Genomic DNA, 16,074 nt, shown 5'->3' with positions numbered 1-16,074 from the left:
GCTGGACTCAGCCTCGTCACGATAAAGCAGGAGGAAAGACTTCCTCCCTTCTTGGTGAAACCACCTCATCTTTTAAGAGGGCACTGAAGGTGGCATTCGATGGGGTTCAGCTACTAATAAAGGCTCACAGGATCCATGGCAGCATAGTGGACACACCTTCTGTCCTGGTGCAGGGAAAGGTGCCAGGGAGGTGGCAGCTTGAAAGCCAGGATGTGCATCCACAGCCACAGGCTACATCACGGCAAGGCAGCCCAAGAGGCCAGGTCATGATCATGGCTGCCCCCCCCCCCCCAAAGAAAATCTGCTTTTCTCATATACCACACATTCTTTTTCACATAGGTGAGAAGCCATGTCTTTGTTATCTCAGGATGTGAGACATTCTTGAGGGTCAGAGCCAAGCTTATCATCTCAGCCTTCACAGATGGCAGTGCCCCAAGAGAGGGCTCCTAGAATAGAACCTCTCTTGCTCCAGGAACAGTAACAGTGCCGGAATCCTATTTAAGATACGTCCAGTACCCATGAGGTGTGCTCTAAGGAAAGAATGGTTGGCCCTGAGTGGTGGCGTCGAAGCTCATAAGAAGCACCTTATAGCTTCCATTTCCAGTTACTGTTCTAGGGGGCTGGCCATCCTTCACCTTCCTTCTGGTGTTGGGTGTCCTCCAAGTGCTCTCTCTTTCTTTGCACTAGGAAGTCTTTCTCATCCCAAATATATCTTTTCCCATCCAGAGCCAATTCTATCTGGCTGGCTGGGTATTCCTTGCCCAGCTCCTCACTCTGCTTTTGATCTCTTTTATTTCACCCAGTCCCATGTTCTTTGGTCCACCAGAAACATTGTGGCCTTTGTGTAGTAACATCTGTATTATAGGGAGGAAATAAATGTGAGATGCAAAACTGTCAAGTCACCCAGGCTAGCATCATCTGAATTCTAGTCACTCCTAAAGAGTTGTTGGTGTGCACATGCACCGACATTTCTAGAATTGTCTGCATCAGATTTGTGGCTTTTCAATCACAGGGATGTGGGCCCACCAGTCCAGGCTCAAATTCCTCAGTGATCAGTGTTCCAATTGTCCCTCCACCCATTTGTTGCTTTCCTCACATACTATCAGGTCAAATAGCTATTTTTTTAATATGTAAAATTGTGACACATGAGATATATAGCATATAGACCTTCTACCATATACCCAATGCCATTCTTAAAGCTTCAGCAGCACAATGGCTATACAGTGTTCTTTCAGATTATTATAAATCAGTATTCTCCAGATTCGACTGGGTAAATATTCCCATAAGAGGCTTTTCAGCACGGGTCCTTAATAACAGATGGGTCCTGCGAAACAAGGATCAAAGGACTACTTTTAGCTACTTTACAAGTGCTCTGCAGACTCATGGTCACAATCAGAACTCACTTATCTTCATCCAGTGTGTTCTATAGATTTGCCCTCTTCACTTCTTGACTCTTTAAAGAGACAGTTGACTCATAGCTAAAGGAGCATATTTTAAGCCTCTTTCTGGGCACCAACATTATGTTAGATTTTCCTGTTTTTAACACCCACGGCACGGCTTTGTTCCCTTCAGCAACAATCTGACCTTTCTTCCTCATCATTAATTTTAGTCCAAACCTTCCACCCACACACTAAGTATGTCTCTTGGGTTCAGCAACTGGGCTAGTGCATATTTAGCTGGTGGCAAGATGAGGCGTGGCAGGGCTTCCCCTTCAATTTCTTCCCAATGGTAACAGGTCAGATTGGGTTAGTACAAAAAAATGGGGTTATCCTGTTTCTAGGCAACAAAACACTTGTGACAGCCAGCCCCAACTCAATGAGGGGTGGGGAAGGAGTAATCCATTCCATCAATCCCTGTGGAATTCTTAACACTCGACATTCCCACTAATAGCCCCAATATCCTGTTTCAGAATATTACCAGCCTTTGAAATTCTTAATTGTAGCCCCAGTCCAGGGACTGCTAGGTATGGCATCGAAAAAGAAAATGTGGTGAAGTAGGGAACACCTGTAAGTTCCCCCACTTGAATTATCTTTTTAATTGTAAATGGTCTCACAGGTGTAGCCCATTTATCAAAGTGAGAGTTGCCCAGGTTCCTTTGGTTAGAACTCCACCTGCAGGCCAGAGAGAGTGAAACTCTCTAAAGGAGCTTCTGAACTCCTCTGAACTTTGCTAATAATGCATCCCAGGAATTGAATTTTTAGCTGACCTGCTATTGGCTTTCAGTTCCCTTTCTGATCCATTCTGTTAGCGTCTCAGGTTCAGATTCTGCCCTTTCTAGATTCCGATGGAAAGTTCTATCATCGATAACCAATGTCAAAGCCTGTGCTACTTGAAATCAAGGGTAGCTTGGAAACCAGCGTCAACGGTTCATTTTCATCCCTTCTAACAGAATCGTCTCTTTTTCTTTTTCAGTAACACTGTAGCCACATGTATAGCTAAGGATAAGTTGGGGGTCTTCTAAACTCTCTCACTCCTGACACTAATTGCACTGGGAGTAGCAGTCAGGGCTCAGTTGCTAAAGAAGACTCATGGAACCCAAATGACAGTGTTTAGACATTTACAGTTCATTATAGGAAAAGGCTACAATATGCCATCAGCATTAAAGGCAGGATCAAAACCACAGGATGCCTCGCAGCATAGGGTCCAGAAAGGCTGGGTGTAGGCCCCAAGTGCCTGTTCTCTGGCAAGGAGGTACCAGGGTGCACTTTCTCTCTTGGATCAAGAACCACCGATGTCAGCACAAACCCCTTTGGAAGCCAGGAAGCACATAGCGGAGGGCATGTTGTTCATGTAGCCAGTCCCATACTCAGCGACCTTCACGGGTCTCCCCCAAACCAGGTAAAAATGGTCAGTGGTGCTTCTACCAATAAACAGTAATGATAAGCTGTAACTCATGGCTACACATCAACCCAGTAAGGCACTTCTTTTCATTGATTTGATCAAGGCTCTGCATTGTGTAGCCATTTTAGCAAACAACATCTATGCCAACTCCAGAGCCTCTGAAATTAACCCTCACAGACAGATAACCACATCAGAGCGCACTGACTTTCTTGCTGGGCAGAGATGTGCTTGGAAAGTGTAAGCTGGCTGGAGGATGACATGATGTCAGCAACAGCCTCCTCTTCCTGAAAGTGCCTGCTGCCCGGGCAAGAGCCAGCAGATGCATAGTGCTTAGGCCCCCAGTACCCACCTCTGTATCTGTCTGCACAAAGTAGGTCACGGGATTGTTTATTTGTTAACACAGAGTCTCTGGGTTGATCCATGGAATGAGCTTGGGGTTATATAGGCACCGTAAGACTTATGCTGACTGACTTTCTGGTGCTTCTCTTTTGTCCCACTATTCTTACTGGAATAGTAAGTAGGAATATGTGAGATGGTTTTCTTTTTCTGTAAAGTCTACAAGGACACCTTATGCAACCTCAGTTTCTGCTCTTCGGTATGGACCTCCACGTGTCCTGCTAGAATTCTCACAGCAGTGCTCCTTCTCTCTGGTCTCTGCTTTCTCTACTGCAGAACCATTCTAAACATGCTTTCCAGGAGCCTTCGGAGCCCAAGAGTCAGTAAAAGACAAAAAAAAAAATTGGGCTTCAGCTCCTCACTTGTGACCTAAGTAGAAGAGTAGAGGTAGCGTTTGAATCTAGAATGTTGAAAGGGTGATTAGTCACAACCAGAGCCTCATAAGCCGTGAATGTGCTTAGTCTCCCCTGCCTTCATTTTCTGCTTTTCCTGCGCAGCAGAGAGGCTCCTGGAGAGGGAGTCCTTTTGTCCTGTCCCCACCCTCAACCCTCAACCCTCAACCCCACAGCCCTTACGCAGAGGGACGCCACCAAGTGGTCCCTATTCTTTGATGAGGTCAAAACCTATAGTATCCTCTACTGTACAAACAATTTTGGAAAGATAGGTGTATTAGAATATTTTTGGGGTTTTGTATGGCTTTAAAATATATTCCCTAGTAAGAAGATACATATATTCACATCCACCCCCCCCATGGAAATTCCTAGTTTGAGATAAAAAAAAAACAAAACAGTTTCACGCAATTGTGTGTTGGTTGCTTTTTGAGGCTTCTAGAAACAGCTAATCCTTATGTTTAATGTTTCATCAAACAAAAATCTCACTGTATTCCTTAAGATGGCCGTTTTGAACACATAAGTGTCTGTGTGGCAATTAAATTGTCCCTATCGATTTTCCCACCTCTTTTCAAGTGCGTAGTATGGCTCTGGAGACCTGAATTGAAGTCTTTGAAAAAATTGTTCCATGAGAGGGGAATTCTGTTTGATATGTTTGTTTGGGGAAATGCATTCTCCTGTCCCCTGCGAGGGACCGTTCTCATGGTTAACTGCATCTGGTTCTAGCAGAGCTCCCTCCTTGTGCAGTATTTCTCTCTTAACTATGTCATCCCTGCCCGTTATTCCAGAGCAATCGCCTTGCTCCTCTCTGGAGCTATTTATACTCCATATATTCTATTCTGTGTGTTAGCCATTCACCTGTATAGAGGTAGGAGTGGACTCCGTAAAGAGAAATCCAGGCCATTTTGCTACTGCTTCGTTTGCTTCCAGCACACGAGTAAATGAGACTCTTAGTACAAAACTGAGCCTAAAAATTCTCACTTGTTAGCTCTTGTATCCTTGGATGTAAGGCAAAATATTTATAATGATTGAGGCAGAGTAACAAGAAAATAATAGAAAAACTCCCAACTACCCATAGCTTCCTTCAGTTTACAAAGAATCATGCTGAGAATATTGGTATTTGGAAGAAAGCTGTTCCTCTCTCGTGCTAATGGAAATGATGAGCTGCTTTTCTGAATGTTTTCACTACCTGCACCTGAGCATTGGCCCTGTGAGGCAGCGCAGCAGAAGAGGAGGAGGTGAATGTTGGAGCCCTTGGTGTCCTTCCCTGCAGCTCCTGCTCCCCGGGCCTTCCTGCTCCAGGCCTCCTGCCTGCTTATGTTATTATTATCTTTTAATTCTTCATTCTTTTGCCTACCTGCCTCCCTCTCAAATCAAGTTATGTTCTTTTCTGCCACTTTAAATAAAATCTCGCAGCTTCCATGTAAAGAGGTCATTTCTCTATCTTGAGAGGATTTTAACCCAAAAGGAGTAGGGCCTTTGCTTTGATAGGGTGAGTGCTAGTCCAGGGCATTTAGGGAAACTGCACGGAAGCCACAGAGCTTTATTACTGCCTGGGATGAAAGACAAAAACCCCTCCTGCTTCCACCACCAGGTCTCCTCCTGGCTTCCAGAGAAACTTCAAAGGTGACTGTTTTTCTTTTTTAAAAGAGAAAAACGTGCACGACATAGGTATGAACCTACAGAGGTATTAACCACTGTTTTTCCCTTCACATTTAATTAGAACTGACTACAGATAACTAGTAAACTACATTGAAGCTTTAAATTTGCATCTGTTTGCATTGGGCACTCGGTTTAGGAACTGGAATGGCCCAGGTTTATCTGCGGTTACATCAGAATTGTCCTGCCTCCTCCCGCTAGATGCAGGAGAGATTTACTTAATTACCATTGATTCTTTGTCTCAAAGGACGGAGAATTCAGAGCAGAGCTTAAGTGTATAAGGTGTTAGAAAAGCACTGTTGTTGCATTTCCAATTTGGCTAATAAATTGGCCTTAGAGAAGAGCATCTTCCCCTGACATTTGGGAGTAAAGCTTTCGAGTTGCTGCTGTTGGACAACATTGAGGTTTTGCTTTTGCTAAATTTTTTGTCTTGCAGCATATGAGCAAATAACACTTCAGGGCGGGGGAATCCGCTGTCCCCCTCACCCCGCCAATCTTAGAAAATTCTTAGAGGACTTGAAAAGTGTGTTGTAAAATACAGTTTGAAGGTAAAGAAATAAATGAGCCTCAGGTCTAACAACTGAGTAGATTATGCAGTTAACTTCAGTTTCTCTTCTTTTTTATGATTTTATTTATTTTTTCATGAGAGAGAGAGGGGGGCAGAGAGAGGCAGAGACACAGGCAGAGGGAGAAGCAGGCTCCAGGCAGGGAGCCTGACATGGGACTCGATCCCGAGACTCCAGGATTGTGCCCTGGGCCAAAGGCAGGCGCCAAACCGCTGAGCGACCCAGGGATCCCCCTAGTTTCTCTTCTGAAAATTTTAATCAAGTTGATGATTTTTTTCACCTAATATTAAAGTAGCAGAGAGATTGTGAGGTGACTGGTATTTCAAGGTGAAAAACACTTGATTACAAATGCATAGCTGGAAAGAGAGTTTACACAAGCCTAACCATACAGATTAAGCCAACTGACCTTCTCTGATACTAATCCGAAAAACTCTTTCAAAATTTCTAGTAAAACGGAGTTTTTCTTACTCAGAATGTGAAAATGACTCTTTTCCCTTAGAACATTCTAGATTCCCTTAACTCTCAAATATCCCTGTACTTCAGGAATGGAAGCTTTCCCTGCCCACATTCTTCACCCAGTGCCAGCAGGATTTCACAGTAACCTCAGATCCTCAATACTCCAGACCTCAAACTTAGAGCTGGAGGGTGAAGACAAACCACTGTAAAGGAGGGTAGGATTTAGCTCTATAGTCTTCTGCTCTACCAGCTGAGCTATCTAAGGGCATATGGATAAAGAAGATGTGGTGTATACACACACACACATACATATACATATATAATGGAATAGTACGTAGACATCAGAAAGAATGAATACCTACCATTTGCAACGATGTGGATGGAACTACGGGGTATTATGCTAAGTGACATAAGTCAGAGAAAGACAAATACTCATATGTGGAATTTAAGAAACAAAATAGATGTACATCGGGGAAGGGAAGGAAAAATAAAATAAGATGAAAGCAGAGAAGGAGGCAAACCATGAGAGACTCTTAACTATAGGGAACAAACTGAGGGTTGTTGGAGGGGAGGTGTGTGGGGGCATGGGGTAACTGGGTGATGGGCATTAAGGAGGGCACTGGGTGTTATGTGCAACAGATAAATCACTAAATTCTACCCCTGAAACCAGTAATACCCTACATGTAAACTGAATTGAATTTAAATTTAAAAAAAAATTTTTAAAGAGGGTAAGTTTTGGGTTTGGTGTTCACTAAAGAGTACGAGACAACCTGACCAGGATTTTCAAAAGAAAGGGAAAAAGGATGAAAAAAGGATTTTCCCCCTGGAATCACCTGTGACTTTATGTGGCTTTTGCAGTGGATCTCTTGAGCCTATCGGCTGCATGCGATGCCTTGGACCAGCACAACCTCAAGCAAAATGACCAGCCCATGGATATCCTGCAGGTCATTAACTGTCTGACCACTATTTATGATCGCCTAGAGCAAGAGCACAACAATCTGGTCAACGTCCCTCTCTGCGTGGATATGTGTCTCAATTGGCTGCTGAATGTTTATGACACGTACGTATGGCAAGCTCTTTATGGACTCGGCCACAGGACACTTAGTTAACAGAATGGTGCCGGTGTAATTAGCATCACAGCAGGAGCCCCAGTCTAGAAATATCATCCTCAGAATGAAAGGTTCATGAAGCCCTGTGACCTAATACTGGCCCTGTGATAAATCATTCTTGCGTTCACTGAAGCTGAAAAATATTTGGATGATCTAGGAGGTGAGAGCTAGAATGTAGATGGCTCTCTGAAAACAAACAAAACCCTGAGAGACTCATTTTTCATACTCATTTTTCAAATAGTAGAATGAGTCAGTGTGTAGCCTTTTCTTGCTTGTGTAATTTGAATTCCTCCATCCACTTCGGGGGTGGCTCCCACGCACTGGCAGAAATGGATGTGCTCTTGGAGATGCTGGCACACCTGTCACCAGATCTGAGTAGTATGCCCTGATCCTCAGGAGCTCTTTGCAGAAGATCGTGAATTAATAAGCCAAACAAAATGAGAACAAGACCTTAATGGGACAAACTTGGCTTCTCACACTGAGGAAGTTTTCTAACGTTTCCCAGTTTCTGGTTAGCACCTCCCTTGTTCACTCTCCTGGAGAGCACTTTGTTTATTTCTTTTGAGTTGCACAGAGGAGGTATCCCCAGTTCTTGTTTTTGTCTTGAGCTATACGTGAAGACAACTGAGGAAGGTTAGCAGACAGAATTGGTTTTAATTTTGACTGAATTCTTCTTAGACCTCAAAATGATTACATGCCTCATTTCACATGCCAACAAGAACATATCCCCCTTTGGAAATCTGGGAAGGTCTTCTGAAAGGAGTTGCATTTCAACTATTTTGCCTTTTGCCTTTGTCGTAGATTCTTGCCACCTCCGTCATTAAGATGTATACTTTTTTCTTGGTTATTCTGATAAGGTAGTGCCTTTTGAAATCCAAGACTACCTGGCTATTTAATTCTGATAATTATTTACCAAGCCCTTGAGCATAATGGATTTTTATTACACTTGGCTTTTGCCCTGATAAGGGTTTGTACTCAGGTGTTCCTTCACATGTGTTTTGGCACTGTGCTCTTTGCAGATGACGTATGAATGGATTCTGAGTGTATAGAACTTCCCTTCTACCTGCCTCACCATTATTTGGGGACAATTTTAACTCCTTGAAGACCTGAGCTATCTTAGGAAGTTTATTTGTTAAACTTGGATTTGCCTTTTTTAAAGAGCAAAGAATCTTCCAACGATCATAATTTTTGTTAATGCACTAGGACTCTCTTTATAAATTGTACCAGTTAAAAGTTGAGCATTTTGTTCACCCAAGATAACTGCAGTTAGGGCCTGTCCTTTGCAGTTTTGAAGTGCTAGATGGGAGAATTATTCTATGATCTATCTCTCTCTCTCTCTCTCTCTCTCTCTCTCTTTAAGCACCATGCAAGGTTCACTTTTCTTTCTGCAAACAAAGTAAAACCTGCAAATTATTGAAAATTATTTTCTACAAAACAGAACATTTTTCATTCTCGTGTTTCATTTCTTCCCATGGATAAAATGAACCGTTTATAAGTTTGTCATGTGGAATACTGTATTTCAGCTTTATATGAAAAGGAAACTGTAAACATACTTAAAACATTAATATAGCAATAGGTTGTTTTTAAATTTCTCTCCAAGATCACATATTTGAATGTTCTTTCATAGAGGATATCACATTTTTCTTACGGAGACAAATGTCCGTATTTTCTCTTATGTGTCATGTGGCCTGAAGTGAGTGATTTTCTTCTCAACCCAGGCATTCTGATGAAAACCTAAGAGTGTGAAAGAGGGCAGAGCAGGTCACTTGCTGGGTTTTTCGGTGGGGGGAGGGGCTTCAGTAAGCACAGTAGGCAATTTGTTTAGTAACCAAAGTAACTTGGAGGCACAGTAGTAATCCTTCCATTTACCAACTTAAACCCGGGTGGCTCTCCATTGAACAGAAGGATATTTTTTATTCGTTTTATGTAGAGCTGCCATTACAACTCAGGTAAGGACTTTTAAGAATCAAAAACTTGGTAAAGTTTCCTTAGTCAAAGTGGTCACATTTCCATTGCATTCCAGGCCATCAGCCAAATTGATAAGGTAGATAAAGAAGATAGTACCTAATGAGCAGACAAGTTCTTAACAGATCTTTATACGACCAATAAAGGGCTTGTTTCATGAGACAGTGGTCAGTAGAGTTCCTGTATCCCAGGGTTTGTTTATTTGTTTGTTTCTTAAGAAGTGTTTACAATCTAGTAAAATGTTGGTAATTGTTTTCTGGTTTGATTATTCATAATAGGGGACGAACGGGGAGGATCCGGGTCCTGTCTTTTAAAACTGGCATCATTTCTCTGTGTAAAGCCCATTTGGAAGACAAGTACAGATGTAAGTCACGTGTATTAACTCTGTATTCTTTTAGTAATGTTGGTTAATTACCCCTGTTGTAGATGAGGAGTGACTAGTGTTGTTACTTGATGGCAGGTTCCTCTTGTAAGATGGAGAACTGCTTTTAGAGTGCCCTAAAACTTGGTTTGTACCGTTCCCTGTCAAACATTAAATTGCAGGTATTTAAATAGAGAATGAGGATTAACTTCTCCAGTCCAAGTATTATTTTACATTACATTGACTGTGTCTGAATAAAACACATGTTCCGAGAGGATAAAGTCTGATTTCCTAACCCCTTTGTGTAAGTCAGAAAAATAAATGTGAAGGTTTAATCCGTGCACTTGCTTAGTCTTTGGATTCTTATTTAAAGAGTACTATCTGGCATTCGTGTTCAAGAAACATTGTTTATTTTATAATCATCTTACTGCGAGTTGTACAGACATATCCAGTTCTGTGACGTGACTCACATTTTATTACTTGAGAGACAGATAGCTTGCCATTTCTTACAGGGTAAATATCACCTTATAGAATTTCCTTTTGGGTTAGCTCTTGGGTTCTTCAGCTTAAAATGTGTGAATCCAAATGAAAAGCAAATGCTACAGGAGAAATGGTTGCAATGACGAAGCACACATTCGTTGCTATCGTGAGGGACTGTCCGTGTTTCTCCACTTTAGTTGCCCGGAAGAAGTCTTTATGGCAGGAATATTAAGCAAACCTCGCCTATCATGTCATTTCTCTTTTTCCCGAAGGCCTAGCCACGCAGGGATGAGCTGTGCTGAGCTTAAGGAAGGGCAGGAGATAAAAGAGATTGAATTTCTCCAAAGCCACTCTGTGTCCTACTGCTCATTGCCCCCCAGGAGTAAGCCACAAAATACACAGGCCCTTTTAGCTCTCACTTTTATGTCGTTTCCACTTGAGCTTTTTTTTTTTATCCTCGGAGCCAAAGAAAAAGCACTGAACAGCTTTAGTTAACCATTTTAAAAGGTATTGGAAGCAAAGTAGAATCTTTCTGTGGGTTTTCCTTCTTTAAATAGTGAAATTACTTATAGGTTAGTTTATCATCTGACCTTATCAATGGTATAAATCCCAGCATATTGTACTACCAGAGGGAACTTTGAGCCTGTGTTTCAAATAACAAAGAGGGAACATGTTTTGAGGTTGGTGAAATAAAAATAAAAACTTCAAACTGAGATAGGTGAAGGTAATTCATAATCTTGAAAAAAATCTGTGCATGTATATCGGAGAGATGACAAAAAGGCTGTGCATGCTGTCTCACTTTTGTAATTGACATCTTAGATACCTGGTTGTAGTATTCAATTACTTAGAGTTTAAAATATGCCAATGAAAATTCCTTGAATTTACTTCTGTTGGCAACTATCCTTTGAATATAACATATGATTGAAACGATTTTATTTCTGAGAACAAGACATACGTTGCAAGTGTTGGGTGTGTTCATTCATTCTGTGACACTTCTGGTACACAGCTGACCAAATACAGTCCCTGCCCTCACGGGGGATATCATGCTGCAGCCACAAAGACAGATGTGTATTAAATCAGTGAGAGTATAAAGTGATGGGAGCTAATTTACAAATATACAGGATCCTGTGGGAACACGTGCAAGAAACTCAATGATCTTATGATTTCATAAAGAAGTTGCAACTTGAGTACATTTTTGAATCTCTGATGTCCAAAGGGGCTGGTACTTTGGACCAGTTAGGTGGTTCTTACTGCTAAAATATTTATTTTATGACCATGGTTACATCCTATATATAAAATATTTCCCAAAGGATTATGTTTTGGCTTAGGAAAATTCAGGTGTCAAGACTGTATGTAAACTTGCATTTCTTGCAGAGCTGTAGTTTATTTAAAAGCTGTCACACTTTATGTATACACACAGTGATGATTAACTTGATCCATAAAAATAGTAAATGTGCAGATTAGCATGAATTAGAAGGAACCCCTCTCTGTGGGAATATTGGCTACTCTCAATAAGTAGTGCTGGAATTGAGGTGGTTGGTAGGTTCTGCTGACATCGACTCGGTGCTGCTCTTTGTTGAAATTCTCTTCTTCCTTTTGTAGACCTCTTCAAGCAAGTGGCAAGTTCGACAGGATTTTGTGACCAGCGCAGGCTGGGCCTCCTCCTGCATGACTCTATCCAGATCCCAAGACAGTTGGGTGAAGTCGCATCGTTCGGGGGCAGTAACATTGAGCCGAGTGTCAGGAGCTGCTTCCAGTTTGTGAGTCATTCACCTTCTTAAGAAACGTGTTTCCTTTTTTGTATTTCAGAAATTAATGAAAATAAAAACAGACAACTTGAGTTTCTCACATTAGCTCCAGTGATAGGTGGGTAGGTAGGGGATTGATACTTGAAACCTCTGGAGGCAGTGGCATCTGGACTCTGGGTTTTGGGAGAGAGGACAGTACAGAGAAGGAAAAGAAATCTCTATCTGCATCAGGGACCTAGTGGTGGCTATTACGAAAGTGCTGGGAGAGAAGGGAGTCTGCAATGGTTCAGCAAGGGAAAAAAATCAATCTCCAGCCCAGAAATCCTTCGTAAAAAAGAAACTAACTTTTATAGGTGAGTCTTTTAGTCTCTTAGCTTTTTGTCTCCTTATTCTTTTTTTAAGGTTTTATTTATTTATTTATTTGAGAGAGCACAAGCAAGGTGAAGGGCAGAGGGAGAGGGAGAGGGAGAAGCCGATTCCCTGCTAAGCAGGGAGCCCGATGTGGGACTTTATTCCAGGACCCTGGGATCATGACCTGAGCTGAAGGCAGATGCTTAACCTATTGAACCACCCAGGCACCCCATCTTTATTCTTTTTTAACTCAATTCTATCATCATACCCTGCTTTTCAGTGGCTGTTGGTAAAGAGTTGAGATGACTATCATTTTTTTAAGTCATCTTGCTGTAGATTTGACATTCCTCTATTATCCCAAGGCCTGAAAGGTGACTCCCCATATAACAGGGTCAGAGGTTCATGCTCTGCTGGTGTCCATCCCTAGGCCAATGCACAACTTGCCCATTCTCTTATCTGGCCCCGTGGCCTCTTCCTCACCACAGTTGGTGCCCCCCAGAAACACTCTCTTCCTCCCAAATATCCAAGCACTCCATTGAGAGACATGGCGGCTCTGTCTGTTGTTGGCTGAGGTAAGTAATGCTGCCGTGACCATCTTTAGGCATTTAGCTATTTTTCTTCATTGAGGTTTCCCCTTAGGATAAATTCTCAGGAATGGGATTACCAGACTAAAAGATAGAAAGGGTTTTGTGGCTTTTGATACTATTGCTGGATAGCTTGTTGTCAAAAGTTGTTCCTCTGTGTGATACCACCGGCCCTGAAGGAGTGAGCTCAGTGAACTATCACATTATTCACGGTGCTCTTAGGTTTGTTTGGTTGATTTTGTTAATGCTAAGAGCTGTTTTTGTTTTATAGGATTTCTCAATCCATTGTGATCCCATGAACAATAGAACTAGCTGTAGAGATAACCAGATAATTGGGTTAGACCTTTGGTCTCTGATCACTGACTAGGGTAAAACCACAGAAGGCCTCCTCTTCAGAACATTGTGAATATTGAGATGTTTAAAGCCATTTGAGCATTCATTTAAAAGTTAACCAGGCACACTGACTAAATGCCCACGTAATAAGCCCCCTTATTTAGCGTTGGACAGCCTGTTTGGATTGTTGTGCCAAAGTTATGGCACAGTAGCTATAAATGTAAAATGGATGTGGAGAAATAAATGCATTTTTCCGCCTCATACTCAAACATCCCAAAATGTAAATAGACTATCAGTACCTCTAGATATTTTTTGTGCTCTATTCCAGAATGTAGATACAAGTAACTTTCACAAAATGAATATTAATGCCACAGATAATCCAGATTCATTTTTTTAAAATCCAGTTATAAAACAACTTGTAATGGCTTATTTTTCTTAAACATTGTTTTCTCTTTAATAAAATTTCTGTGACTTTTATTTTTTTTTAATATTTTATTTATTTATTCATGAGAGACACAGATTGAGAGAGAGAGGCAGAAACACAGGCAGAGGGAGAAGCAGGCTCCATGCAGGAAGCCCAATGTGGGACTCGATCCTAGGACTCCAGGATCACACCCTGGACCGAAGGCAGGCACTAAACCGCTGAGCCACCCAGGGATCCCCCTCTGTGACTTTTAAAATTCTAGTTGTGAAACACACACACACGGTGATATAAATGTATATATACTCAGTTGTATGTGTACTGTGGCTTCAGTTGAGAGTAAGGGTCAGAATGTAAGTCTGCCTTCAAGCGTCAAGGGCCACTGGAGCCTTCATCCCATCACCTCATTGTATTGCCTGTGGCTGCAGGCTCTGGCTTTTTTTTTTAAGCTTTTTTAATTTATTTATTCATGAGAGAGACACAGAGAGACAGAGACACAGGCAGAGGGAGAAGCAGGCTCCATGCAAGGAGCCCGATGTGGGACTCCCGGGTCTCCAGGATCACACCCTGGGCCGAAGGCAGGTGCCAAACTGCTGGGCCACCGGGGCTGCCTCTTTTTTTTTTTTTTTTAAGATAGATTTATTTATTTATTTAGTTATTTAGTTATTTATTTGAGGAGGGGAGGAGAGGGCAGAGGGAAAGAATCTCCAGCAGACTCCCTGCTGAGCCCAGAGCCCAATACGGGGGCTCCATCTCACAACCCTGAGGTCATGATCTGAGAGGAAACCAAGAGTTGAACACTCAGGGGACTGAGCTACCTGGGTGCACCTTGCTCTTTTTTTTTAATTGAAATATACTTGACATATTAAGCGGTATAAATTTAAGGTGTACAGGGGATCCCTGGGTGGTGCAGCGGTTTGGCGCCTGCCTTTGGCCCAGGGTGCGATCCTGGAGACCCGGGATCGAATCCCACGTCGGGCTCCCGGTGCATGGAGCCTGCTTCTCCCTCTGCCTGTGTCTCTGCCTCTCTCTCTCTCTCTCTCTCTCTCTCTCTCTCTCTCTCTCTGTGTGACTATCATAAATAAATTAAAAAAAAATTTTTTTAAATTTAAGGTGTACAACACATTGACTGGATACATTAATATATTGTAATGCGATTACCATTGCAGTGACAGTTAGCACTTCTATCACGTCATGTAATTATCACTTCTGTGGTAGGAATAAGTAAGATCTAGTCTCTGACTCTGTAGAGTGGGAGTCAGGACAAGGGGTCACTGCCTTCCCAAATGCTATGCCCTTATCAGGAGCCATGTCCCTGTCCTCCCATATACCTCATCCTTTGCTGGATGAACCCGTTCTTCTCTAAACCATGTGTCTTGGTAATAGCAATGCTGTCTTCTCGATGCCAAACCTTCAGTCTGTCCTCACATACTTAGTGAATGTGCCCTGGCTAGCCAGTCTTCAAGCTCTTGGAAATGTCCTTTGTGAGCCTGGGTGGGTGGGGGGAGGGGAGGAATCCATCAAGATACGAACAGTGGTAACAGGTGGATTTTATTTTCTTCTCTCTATGATATTTTCTGAATTTTCTTCTTTGGACATTTAGAATTAGAAAAAAATGAGTAAAGTGCTCACTTTTTCTTTTAAGAAACCTCTTTTGTCTGATCTTATTCCTTGCCACCCTTACTGTTCTCTACACCCTGACCTTGTCATTGCTCTTACTACCCTGATACTGGTTTTAAAGAAATGTATTCACTGGATGACAACATGTGTAGAAATCCGTTTCTTTCCATGGCCCCCTGAATAAATCCTACTTTGTCTAGTTCTCAGACCTTACCTAATCTGCTCCCCTAACCACGCAGAGTTTGCTTTCACTACCGTGAAACAGCTTCTCCCTACCCTTTGTACCTACTACACTTACCAGTAACATTGTTACCATTGCTACTGATAATCATACCTGACCTTGATTCACAGGAATTCTGACCTTGAATCTTACCGATACCTTGAGAATGAAATCAGCAAGCTTTGGGGGTTGTGTTTTTATTGTTATTTAAATGGATGAATAATTTACCTCTACCCCATAGCTGGTGGAAGAGTATAATTCCTCGTCCGGTGTCCCCAGACCTCCACTACTCCCTCAGTCCCAAATATGTACCTTTTGATTGGGCTCTCCACCCTCGCAAGGTGTAACTTTATTCTGGGTTCCTGCTGGAATACAAGATGCCAAGACAGAATGAGAACATAAGAGACTGGGAGGTAAGGGGAATGCTCATTTTAAGAAGTCGAGGATTGGCAATTGGATGTTTCTGGTGGGATGTTGGGCACATTCTGTGTGTACAGAGCCAGGCGAGGTTTATATTACTTCGATTTGTGAAGCCTCTCAACTTGCTAGCTATCAGGTTGAACTGGTCCATTCTG

The 16,074-nt window shown here is 42.2% G+C and overlaps 1 protein-coding gene across 20 annotated transcripts in view; it reads left to right on the top strand.

The window, feature by feature from the left end:
* DMD (dystrophin) overlaps positions 1-16,074 on the top strand; it is a 2,170,621-nt gene that overhangs the window by 2,061,324 nt on the left and 93,223 nt on the right. For all 20 annotated transcript variants that reach the window (XM_025439443.3, XM_025439430.3, XM_025439477.3 and 17 more), the window contains 3 exons: positions 7,166-7,367; positions 9,660-9,745; positions 11,825-11,982. In XM_025439443.3, the coding sequence (XP_025295228.1) occupies positions 7,166-7,367; positions 9,660-9,745; positions 11,825-11,982 (446 nt within the window). The remainder of the gene's footprint in view (positions 1-7,165; positions 7,368-9,659; positions 9,746-11,824; positions 11,983-16,074) is intronic.

Source organism: Canis lupus, chromosome X (genome assembly GCF_003254725.2).
Source record: "Canis lupus dingo isolate Sandy chromosome X, ASM325472v2, whole genome shotgun sequence".
NCBI classification, from domain to species: Eukaryota; Metazoa; Chordata; class Mammalia; order Carnivora; family Canidae; genus Canis; species Canis lupus.
This window is presented reverse-complemented; position numbering and strand designations above follow the sequence as displayed.